At 38.5% G+C, this 12219-nt stretch overlaps 1 protein-coding gene across 1 annotated transcript; it reads right to left on the bottom strand.

Annotated features, from left to right (window-relative positions):
• Positions 1-126: 126 nt before the first annotated feature.
• On the bottom strand, positions 127-12071 carry fam50a (family with sequence similarity 50 member A). Its single transcript, XM_057830009.1, has 13 exons — positions 11802-12071; positions 11423-11507; positions 11203-11302; positions 10946-11100; positions 9305-9381; positions 8742-8808; positions 8604-8665; positions 8451-8527; positions 8018-8072; positions 6984-7032; positions 4515-4585; positions 4114-4224; positions 127-288 (listed from the first exon to the last, which is right to left on the bottom strand). Exons 1-13 carry the CDS (start codon positions 11910-11912, stop codon positions 280-282), a joined length of 1029 nt encoding a protein of 342 aa, XP_057685992.1. The 5' UTR covers positions 11913-12071; the 3' UTR covers positions 127-279.
• Between the last annotated feature and the right edge of the window lie 148 nt (positions 12072-12219).

Here is a 12219-nt window from a genome sequence, read left to right as displayed (position 1 = left end):
ACACAAAAGAGAAAAACGGGTGGGCGTGGTATCTTAAGCAAGAGGCGTACAAGTGTGTCTGGTGTGATCATAGGGGCGTGTTAGAACATAGTAACATGATCTACATTCTACAGAAATACAGTCAATTAAGGGAGGTAACACACGTGTTGTCACACGTTCCATTTATTCAGTAATATTTACATGTACATTCAGGGGAATAAGCGTCACAATAAGGTCAGAGAATTTAGTTGTAGAAAGGTGCAGGGGAGATATGCTATATTACAGGAGTTCACTGCAGCTTTACCGGATCTGGGGGAAAAAAAAGGAAAAGCATTGTTATCCAAAGTGAACCAAACAGCTAATTTGCAGCGGTCAAAAATGTAACTAGACCGGTTTTGCATCTGTGGCTCAAGGTCAGTGCCAAACACAAATGAAACTCACAGGGCCACATTTTTAGCCTATGACCACCATGACGACAAAAGAATTACGTCAACACTCAATAACTAAATTGTGGCACAAGAAAGATGGTGATATATTTCTTTTGAACATAAGAAAATAATATAATGGGATTGCTGCTTTCCTTATTTACTGTGTAGTGAAATGCTCAACTTTTTGTCACTAAATGGGTAAGTCAAATAAATACTCCTGAAGTAGTACAATCTGAAAATCAACTAAAAATTGGCAAATAATGACAACTGTTGTCAAAGAAGTCAGGTTACAAAAGATGTAGTAAGGTGAGCTCTTATGCACAAAGTTGCTCATATATTTTTTCAATTATTGCAGAACTTGTATGTACATAGTGGGTGTATGCAGACATGGTCCAGGTGGGGTTATTTTGCTTATAATCGAACACTTGAGAGGTTTCTGGCACAAAGAGTGGGGTCAGCCGATACTAGGGTTGGGCATCATTTGAATTTGAACAGTTCCGATTCCACGTTTCGATTCCGGTTCCAAACGATTCTTGATTTAGATTCTTTTAATAGACAGGGTAAACAAAATTGCATATATTATTTCTTAACTTCTCAATTTTTTTTTTTAAATTATATGAACTTTCAATTAACTTTGTTATGAATTTCTCACAGGGCTATTTTTCAATAATAAATATAATAAATATCAGTCTTTGAATTTGAATATGATAAAGGAGTGCACTTTCACATAGATGTTTATTTTTCAAAAGCTCACGGAGAAAACATTTACACATATTCTTTTGCCTATGAGGCAGTGTGTCGTATGCTGCAGGCATTTTTATATGTAATTGAGCTCCCGCTAATGGGCAAACCTGGTGCAGACTATCAAACAAACAAAAAAACAATTTGTAAAACCCAGTCCAGATTAGCAGCAGGTACAGTATAAAATCAGAAACAGTTTTTGTCAAGGAAAATAATCATATCTGCCTTCTCAGGCAGTAAGCGTGAGTGTTCTGGACAGATAGTGTCTCCTGCAGTGGAGAACACACGTTCACTAGGTGGAGATGAAGCTTGAACGCATCACAGCTGGTGCTCACAGCAGAGTAGATAAATAAATGTCCCGTATCACTAGTGAAGCATGAGAAAACCTAATGATACCGTAATCTCACTGCAGTGTTTTTTTGTGTGTAATGACAATAAAAGGAAATCTGATGCGACAGAGTTTTAGGGCCAAATTAATAAATTTTAAAAAAGGACAAAGAGATTAGTCGTAGTATTGCTACGAGAAAGTCGCAAATATTGCGTAGGTAGCTTTGAGCCACTACGCACTTTACATCCATGTACCTTAGCTGGGAGCTATGAAAAAGCATTTTAGGGCTGTCCCAAACGACTAATTAGTCAGCCGACTATTTTTACGATTAATCGACTAATCTAGTAATTTTTTATTTTTTTTTATTACTTTAATAATGAAATTTTTGTTGAAGCTTATTAGTTCACAAAAAACATTTTGGAACACCTAAATTCTTTATTAACGTATAAATAAATAAAAAGTATCAATAATAAATCACAAACAATGAGGTCAAATGCTGCTGGCGTGAACTAGTGCAAAAAAAATGTAATCGGAAACACTGAGACTTCATCTCTTTAACAGGAGTCAAAACAATTCTTACTCTTTTTGTAGTATGTCATTGTTGATATTGTTCTAAACGTTAAAAGGAATTGCAATGTCCCGGACAACCATTTTCAGAATACTTTGTGTGAGTTCAGATGCTTTTTCTGGTGTGCATTCCGCATTTTTGGGGGAGGAGAAAAACTGTTCAACTTTTGTTTGTTTTAACCTGAAAATAGATAAAGTAGAGGGCACACTGAAATATTACCACAATTATTTTGAATGAGGGCACACATACTCACAGTAACAAATATTAAATATATAGTATTAATTTTATAGTATACTACTATATGTGTATACACAATGATACTTTATAATATAAAGTAACTAACATTAGTGCAGTCATGGATTAAAGTAAGCAGGCCAGTGCTGTTTCCATATATATATATATATATATATATATATATATATATATATATATATATTTTTTTTTTAATTTATATTTTCCCCAAGTGGGAGCTTCCATGATCCTAATAAATTTAATCATAATTTTAAAAAATTTATAATTATATATATATATATGAATTATTTTATTAAATAAAAATGCACGTTGATACGACGCACATAAAGGTAATTTCCATTTTAAAAAATCGTTAGAAAGTTGTATGAACTTACAATCTGCTAGCTTGTTGTTTCTTGTTGTCCTCGAAAATTATACTTGCGTGACGGCGCTTCAAGTGTTCGTTCATAGCCGACGTGCTACCGTGGTATGCGAGCTCAGCTTAGCAAAGAGTACACACAGTGGCACCCTCCATATTTTCCTTGAAATAATTCCAGGCTCTGGCTATTTTGGTCCGCTTTTTTGGCTTTATGCCACTTTCACGTGTCACCAATTCTGCCCTTTTTGGTAATTGGCGGTGTTTTCAACTCCCCGCCGTAGTGAGGAGTGAACCGGTGATTCACTTGGCTCGTTGTCGTCGGTTCGTCCGATTTCCTCCTCAGGAAGGCGGCAGCATGCAAAAAAACACCGAGAGGCACCGGATGGCTCTTTATGAATACTTTTATTGACCAAAACAAAAATGTAGGGAATGCAGCCACTATACTCCGCGCTACCCGTACACTTTCCCAACTCACCGATCTTTGCTCAATCTGACAATGCCGGTCACATTGAAGTAACAGCGGCCCCCTTGGGGATGCCAGTAACAACCGCTTGCATCGCGAGCGCCCGCCAATCTACTTTACTTTATTGTAACTTTATCCGCGTGTAATTTTTTTTAACCCGTCAATACACGTCGACGGTATGTTTTGCCTGTCGACACATTTACGTCATCGACAACGTCGACTAGTCGGGACAGCTCTAGTATAAATTCTTCTATTGATTATAATTGATGATCTTTTAATACCGTTGATTTTAACGGAGGCGGCAACGTGCTTCGTAAAGTACGTAGCTGCTTATATAGCTACATTAGCCCAACGTAATAATACGGCTTATTCTCTTACTATTTCATCCATCTATCCATCATCTACTGCTTATTCCAGGGTCGGGTCGCGGGGGCAGAAGAAGACAGACGCAATTTATTGTTTTACTTACCTGGTTCTGACTAGTTAGAGGTCCGGTGCAGTGCATCAAACACGCGACACTCAGCTACGCAGTACTCGGCACTTGTATTCCATTAAGCAGGTGGTGTTTAATCATATTGGTTGTGCAGCCACCTTTGCATGATATAGCTGTGTTGAAAATGTTGCACTGAGCTGACTGGTCATTTTTCTTTGTGCAGTTGAGCCAAACATTTGACCGCCGCCACACAGTGACTGCGATTGAAATCAAGTTGCAATGCGCAAACACACACTTCATGTGGCTTCTTCTTGGTGGTATTTGGCAGCTATTTTTTCCGGTCGGCGGAAAAGGCATCAAAAGTTGGAATCGAAAGTTGGAATCGAAATAAAAAAATTCGAATGGTTCCAGGAGAACCAGAGTGTTAGTCCCGGATCCCATCGATGCTCAATGCCCAACCCTAGCAATTATGCCATTTAAATTGCCACATGGCAAGAAAGCTCTTTGTCAGACATACTGTACAGTCGGTGCACACTTGAAATGACAATCAACAACCTACTCACCGTGTATTTGTCCCATTTCTTCTCAGGGTCGTATGGTTCCCAGCGACTAGCGGGGAAGATGTGCTTGTTTTTCTCGTACCAGCTCCTCAGCACTACTTTCCCCGCGTGAGACTTAAGGACAGAAAGTACAACAGCTTGGATGTTTATCTGAAAATATCTGTAGCATTAAATTTCCTCTAGCTTTTCTTTAAATTGACGAGTAGCAGTTCCACCTGATTGATTTATTACAGTACAGAATCCAAGTTATGTGTCCGTGAACATGAACATTATATTAATTCATTTTTATCTTTCCCCCTGACTACAGCTGATCATAAATATAACACGTCACTAACTTAAAGTTTTTAAATAAACTTGTACATTGAGATAAAATTGAAACAAATTCTGTTCATATCAGCCTTTACCTCATCTTTCTCTACAGTGGCATCATTGACCAGACGAATATCATCATGGACGTCAAAGCTGAAGAGCGGACCTTTTGAGGATATAAACAGATGTTCAGTGTAACATGAGTGATTGCATTTAGTGAACACCTGAAACAACTAAAAACAAGTAAACAACAAAAAAGCAAAGTTTGAAAAAATAGCATTCAGTTTTACATGGACTCTGCAAGGAATATTGACAACCTTGTACCGGTAATAGTTTTCCCTTCATAATAGTCTTTTTGAAGTCCTTAACCAGACAAAGGCCTATGACTGGATTTTTCCATTTACTTCCACAACTTTTGCAAAAAATCGTTACAGTAGTAAATGTATATACAAGGAAAATGGGCATTTCATGAGCAACGCAACTATACAGAGTCATTCATTTGGAGCGATTTTAAGTGCTGCATGAGTGACAGTGAGTTAAACATGGTGATAGTTATTAAAAAAAAAAATCCTGATATTCTCCACATATGATAGAGACGTTATTTTACAGGTGTCGAACTCAGAGCCTGGGGGCCAGATCCAGCCCGGTACATTTGAGTGGGCCATAACTACGATGAGACGAAAATTAGATAAGACAGTAGGCCTGCAAGGGGTGCACAAAACCGATCCTCCAGGGCCGCTGTGGGTCCTGGTTTTTGTTCCTGACAATCGAGCACATACCGTTTACCAGGGGTTGGTAACCCAAAAAGTTGAAAGAGCCATAATGGACCAAAACAACAAAATACAAATATGTCTGGAGCCGCCAACAAATTAAAAGCCATATATAGGCCTTAAAATGAAGGCAACATAAGCTGTATGTATCTATATTAGCCTACTATCAAAATGACTAAGTTGGCTACAAATACATAAGCCTTCACAGGGTCTGTGCAGACCCTCTGAAGACTTTTTTTAAAGAACATAATGAATCAAATTTAAGACCCATTTCACATCGATACCGGCAAAAAACGTACAAAAGATTTGAAGGAAAATTGAAGGCCCGTAATTACTTGCAAAGAATATGAATTTTTCCGTGCTCGTTCACACTGCGATAACAAAATGCTTAACCTAACCAAAAACACTAGCCTGAACCAACATGAGAACCACAAATGGCATTTGCTGATGGCAATTTATGACGGCCTTGTGCTTTTCAGACTTGCAATGGGATTCCAATGCCTTGATACCCAATGGTTTTAGACCTTTCTTGCACAAATTTTCTTGCAGTGTGCTTCATAAGAGTTTCCATCCACTGGCTTCAACCATGTGGTGAAATGAACATTCTCTAGCCACAAATCATTAAATTTGTACTCAGCCATGATGTAACTACTGTAAATCGGTTCTTTAAAGTTTTAATAATGATAACAATACATTTTATTTGAAGGCGTCTTTCTGGCACTTAAGGTTGCCGTATAATCATTTTAAAAACATTTTAAGATTGAAAAATATTAAAAATGATAAAGTATTGAACGTTTAAGGCAGATTTAAAATACTAAAGATATGTAAAAACAATAGAAATATTAATAAAAATAAGTTGGAGAAAACCATAACACAAAGAAATACACATTTATTTTATTCCAGGACCTGGTTTGCAAGTCAAAATGGCCGTATGTCGAGCGGGATTTTCACATAAGAATACATTATAGTTCGATGAATTAGTTCCACAGCCCAAAAACCTACACAAAATCATTCATAAATACTGCCGGTACAATTACAAGTAGCAATTACACATAACAAAACAAATAAATTATACTAAAAATCGGAAATAATAATAATAATGTAACGAATCGGGTTCTAATGTGCAGGTTGTATTTTGCAAGCTGTTCCAGAACACACTGACGAGAGAGGTGTGGAACAGTGAGAACTTTTTACTTTCTCTTTTCATGTTCTGTTGCAGCTGACGTCGGCTACGGCAGATTGTAGCCATGTTGTTTAACAATCTCTGACATAAATGATGAAAAACCTGAAGAAGCTAGCGACGTCCTTTCTAAAGTTACAATAATAATAATTGTCACCTTAACTTATAAAGACTGGAGAACGGCGGTTGGAGGAGGACCGTCGAGATCATAGACATATTCCAGCCCTATAATCGAGTCAGTTTACTGATGCGCACACGACGCTCCGTTTTTTCTATCATTTCCATCTTAATTTCAAAGGTAAGTGTCACCTTTTTCCACCACCTGCACTAACCTTTTGGGACCCATGTTGGTTTCTCTCACAAGAAAAATTGCCACGCTGCAGTCTTGCGGGAAAACAATGGAATAGCAACGCTGCTGTAAATCGTCGTATTTTGAGCATGTCGTCATATGTCGAGACAAATAACCAGTCGTATTTTACATCGGATGTCGAAATTATCTTTTGTGGAGGTGTTCATATATCGGGGTACCACTGTATTTCTTTCATTTCGTTTACTTGCACTACCAGGAAGAAGGTTTCACAGGAAGTGTGGATAAATTCTGATTGTTAACCCACCTGATTTGCCCCTGGCTTTGGTCACGATGAAGTCGTAAAAGCTGTGGTGCTGAAATCAAACAAAACACAGGACATTAGAACCAGTGTTGCTAATCTTACTTTAAAAAAGTAATTAATTACTGTTACAAATTACTTCTCCCAAAAAGTAATTGCTTTAGTAACTCAGTAAACTCACACAATATCAAGTTTAAAGGATTTTTGGGAAGCCCAATTCTTTACCATAAACTTAACTAGACACAGGGGTATTGCGGGTATTGCGATAAATAGATAGTAACCTTTGCTATGTGTGGAAGTCATTTAATGTTGTGAATCAACCGTTAAAGTTGTTAAAATTGCTCCCGTTATTGCATTAGTTCCCTTCTGTCTACTTTCGACATGTTTTAAAACTGTTTCATCATTTAAAGATTTTAGATAAAAACACATAGGTTTGCTAGGAAGTTTCTCTACAACAGAGCCTTTCTGAGAGGTCTACTGCTTTAAGATGGCAGCTGTTTAATAACACATCTAGTTCTTTATACATGTTGCCAATGCCGCTGTGTCTGTCATTTGCATCTAGTTCTATATTATGTGATATCTACCGTAGCATCATGTAGGCGTAGTTTGTAGGCTATCAGCTACAGTCAGGTATTATTGGAGTCACCTAGCATCACGTTTGCAATGCCGTCACAACTCCCTTGCCTCCTCCCCACTACTGTTCTGCTCTCTCGTCTCCGTGAGTCCGTCTCTCTCAGACTTTTCTCGCGTCATTCAACCACCAAAGTAACGCATAGTGACGCACGCCTTTCCCGCCTCAGTAATGGTAACGGCGTTGCCAAGATGAGAAAAGCAATTAATTAGATTACTCACTACTGATAACACAGTTATTAAAGGCACTGATTATAACTCAAAAATCAGGTATTTAATTCATTTGCTGTCATTGACTGTGTAGACGTCCAATCCCTATTGACCAATGCCAGCTCCTCTCAAGTCAAATGGATTGGACATGTTGCGCCCATCAACAGCAGTGAATGAGTTAATGTTAACAAGTGACTTACATGTGGGATGATCAGATCTTCTTTGATATACATCAGCTGCTCAACTCCAGCAGACCTGCAGAGTGAACAATGCTTTCTATTCAATACATTTCCGATTTTCCTGATACCACCTGACACGTCTGTAAAAGGGTCAAGATAACACAGAAAAGACTGGTAATTTCCCTAAGCTTAATACAATGATACGATATTGTTTAATCAGCTCTTAATCATATCCCAGAGTTATGAGTCTAAAATAAATCTGCGTGGCTTCATTCGCACTCAACTATATCGACCTGAAAGATTATACCACCAGGAGTCGCTATATTCCACTTTACAGACTGAGGCACTATCAACCGAAAAGAGGCTACAGTAACTGCTACGTCATTATAAATTATTCCCACCAATGATATACAAAACTACCGTACGTTCCAACAGTAAATACATTTTCTCTGACCTCAGCTCACTGAAGTCCTTTCTTAGAACTTCCAGGGCCCTTTGCAGGAAGTTCTGGATTGTGTTGCCCTTTTTCATCTGAAGGAGAAACAATTCAAGTTGTAAGAGAGGAAAACTTATGTCGGATTTTTTTTCGACATGAGCCACACTCTACTTTGACAGTCTTGCGATGTCCTGATCCATCCCAGTAGCTGAAGGTAATCTCGATTTCCTCACCTAAAATAAACATTAAAATGACGAAATTTGGTCTGAATGGTGTTAGTGTGAATATATGGCACATTTTGACACTCACTCTTAATCTTTTCTTGTTTGAGCTCCCACTCCTGTCTAAGCTCTTCACGGAGACGATTCTCCTCCTCCTGAACACCAAAATTCATTAAAAAAATAAATGAATAAAAATTAAGGTCAAGTCCTTAATTTGAACAACTGTTTCATTGTATAACATACAGTGGTACCCCGACATACGATCGAAAAAATGGGTAAAAAGTAACTGATTACTTTTAAAGTAACTTAGTTACTTTGATAATGAAGTAATCAGTAAAGTAACTAGATTACTTTTTTTAGGCGTAATCAGTAATTAAATTGCTTTTTCAAGTAATCTGTGACAACACTGGTAATGACACATCTCTACTTGGACCACAATGTATTGTTTTTCAAGGAGGGGAAAAAAGAGAGGCCCCTTAGTTGAGACGATTTTTTTTTATTTACGTTGCTGCGCAACTGGTGATTGGTTTCATCTACTAGAGCGGAGCCACTCTTTAAGGAAATATTTTCAAACAATGCGGCCGAAAAAGATGCAAGAAAAGCCTCACAGGTTACAACAGTGCTAATGGACTAGGAATTATGTAACAACACCTCTCGGTCACGGTCAGGAAGAAAACTTGTATCCACATCTGGATTTTTTCCAAGCTTCTTCTTCTTTACAGGGACATCTGAAAGAGAGGAGCATAGGTTGCGTATGAAATAATGTTTTGAATTATGTTTTTCGATTAAATGAGTTATTACGCTTCTACTGTGGATGTGGGAAGCAAATATCTTTAGGAATTAGCATTCAACTAATCTTACTAATCAGACACATATAAAAAAAAAAAGGATAATAAAATGCTTTTGCATTATTAAATAACAATCTGAAATAACAACAGTGGATGTCTGCTGCTGACTAAGAAAACAGACTAAGCCTGACAGTAAAAATCTGTGAACAACATGTGTGTCCCTTCACAATTTGGTCAGTGAGTTTTTGACAAGCTCTGACAGCTGTAGACATCCTGGACCAGATTCAAAGAATTACCAGGGGTCGACAATATAAATGGCTCGGTGGCCCAGACGTACTTTGAAAACCCTCAGGGCCACCAAAATGCTCCAACCATTGGCTTGGTGGTGCCAGCAAAAATAATGCATTGATTTGGAAAAACAAAAAAAAATTGAATTCACATTAATTCCCAGTGTTTCCTGTGTTTTGCTGACATTACACTATCTCGATCTAAGAGAACCTTACAGTCTATACAGCCAGCCGTTTCTCTCCGTGAGGTGAAAACACACCTCATTAACTTCCTCGCTCCCGTGTGATCGCGCGCAACCTGATTACTGCTGCTGATTGATTGTCAGTATCTCAGTACCCACCTAACAATATTCTAAAAGACGACATACTTCTGAAACCCCCAGCACCCGGCCAAGCACCGGGAAAAAAAGACCACTCAAGAAAGGAGGAGGAGTTCAGGGGAAAAGCGAAACTTTCAGCGACAGTGGCTAGACCTCTGGAATTTGCTCAGCTATGATAAGACAAAAAATTAGGTTTACTGTGAGGTGTGCAGATCAATGCCCACATATGCAGACATGTAAGTTTGAGAAAAGTTAACGAGTATTAAACCTATGGTGTGAACATAACGTGATAATTCAAACGCGTGACTACGCAGAAAATTATATTGCCATGACGACGGTCTAGCTAGAAAATCGTTAGCCATCTATCTAAATTGTTGCCACGACAACAGAGCCAAGGGGATACTTCCAGAAGGCGGTAAGGGGAAGACAGGAAAGCTTCCCCCTGGCATGTGGCTCTCCCGTGGGCCCACCTACCTCTGAAGCTCCCAAGAAAAAATGTTGGCTAGACTGGAGTGATTATGGAATGATTATGGATGTGATTATGGAATTGGAATAAGATTTTTTGCTCTAGATTCATGTTTTTGCACCACATTGCTGCACTTTTCATTAAATCTAAATAAAAAAATAATGTTATTCATGTTATTCAAACAAATTGTGCTTTTCGTGATTATTAGGATCTATAACTGAAGTGTTCACCTGGGCCAATGGTTTTGATTGTGGGGCTAGTGAACATCAGAAGCCACTGACCTAATAATGATCTCCACACATTAAAACATCTAGACAATGCATTGTCTACCCCTGATTACAACATAATGATAGTAAAGTAACATGAATACAAAATGGCAGGACTTGATCTACAGCACAGTGTGTTTTAACAACCCCTAAGTTCAAACTTACATTCCTGCTCTTCTTCCTCTTCGTCTTCCTCTTCCTTTTCATCCTCCTCATCTTCATCATCCTCGTCACCGTCATCTTCAGGATTGAATGATAAACTGGCAATTTTCCTTTTCTGTTCTTCTTTCCTCTTCTTCTCCTTCTGCTTCTCGAGCTTGCTACAAAAAGATGAGGAGAATTGGATGGACAACTTGATAAACACTACACGAAGCAGCATCTATGCTATATCACGAATATACAACAAATGATGTTTGACTCACAGCTGGAGCTCCTTGGATTGCTCCTTCTTAGCCAACTGTTTCTCGCGTTCCTTCACAAGAGCCTCCTGTTTAGCTTTCATATCATTCAGTGTTACCAGACCTAATCAAAAGATTTGAGAGAAGCTGGTTAACAAAATCATACCAATGCTTGTTTGGGTCTTTTGAGTACATCACATCATTCACACATATATTTGGGGGGGGGGGGGGGGTGTTTACAAACCAACTGTGCTGGACTTTAACTCTGCCTCCACAGCGTCATAGTGGGCAGAAAACTTCTTGTCGATGTTAGATTTGACCATGTTGTCCTGCAGAAAGGATACAAACACAATGGCAAACATGGTTGCGATTATTGGATGTGCATTTACCGAACTTGGATCCACGATCCTTAGAGTTGATCGATTCGTTTAAACAGTGGGAGGGCAATAAATGCTCATCTTTCAGTGCGATTGACGGCGATATCAGTCCAATCAAATTGGACTGGGACATGCTGCTCAAGAATCGCTACCACCCTTCCCAGTCAATGTATAGGCCGGATGTCTTGCACCGTCAATGGCAGCCAATGAGTTAATAGCTGGTGTCCAAGTTTAAGGGTTACAAACCTCTGCAATCCTCTGTTTCAGTTGTTCAAGTTGTTCTCTCTCCTTTTCTCGTTTTTTCATCAGTTGCATGGCTCTCCCAGCTTCGCTGGCGGCTCCTTTGTATTGAGCCATGTTGTTCTATTATTTCTTATAATAACCTCTTAAAAACGCAAATATCAGAAACAAAAGATAGTTGCTTAAAAATGTTTCAATGGAAGATTCTCCCCGAATCTCAGACTCGCCTTTCTCACTTAGCACAACAAAAAATATGGCGAAGGCGAAATGCATTCTGGGTAAACTGGTTGTTGACTTCAAGTCCTGATTCGGAGCTCGTAATTCTGAGACTTAATCGCACCAACGATTTCTACAAATATGAATGGAGCCGATGGATTAAGATATTTTATGTCCCACTGAACTACTCACATTATATGTTAAAAGC

This window comes from Corythoichthys intestinalis, chromosome 2, assembly GCF_030265065.1.
Source record: "Corythoichthys intestinalis isolate RoL2023-P3 chromosome 2, ASM3026506v1, whole genome shotgun sequence".
In the NCBI taxonomy this organism is placed as follows: domain Eukaryota; kingdom Metazoa; phylum Chordata; class Actinopteri; order Syngnathiformes; family Syngnathidae; genus Corythoichthys; species Corythoichthys intestinalis.
This window is presented reverse-complemented; position numbering and strand designations above follow the sequence as displayed.

Bases quoted from the DNA above. Each gene is read 5' to 3' on its own strand.
- fam50a (XM_057830009.1), bottom strand. From the start codon at position 11,912: ATGGCTCAATACAAAGGAGCCGCCAGCGAAGCTGGGAGAGCCATGCAA. The intron at 8,666-8,741 runs GTGAGTGTCAAA...TGTTTATTTTAG, and splicing joins CAAACAAGAAAAGATTAAGA to GTGAGGAAATCGAGATTACC. The intron at 8,528-8,603 runs GTAGAGTGTGGC...TTTCTCCTTCAG, and splicing joins GACATCGCAAGACTGTCAAA to ATGAAAAAGGGCAACACAAT.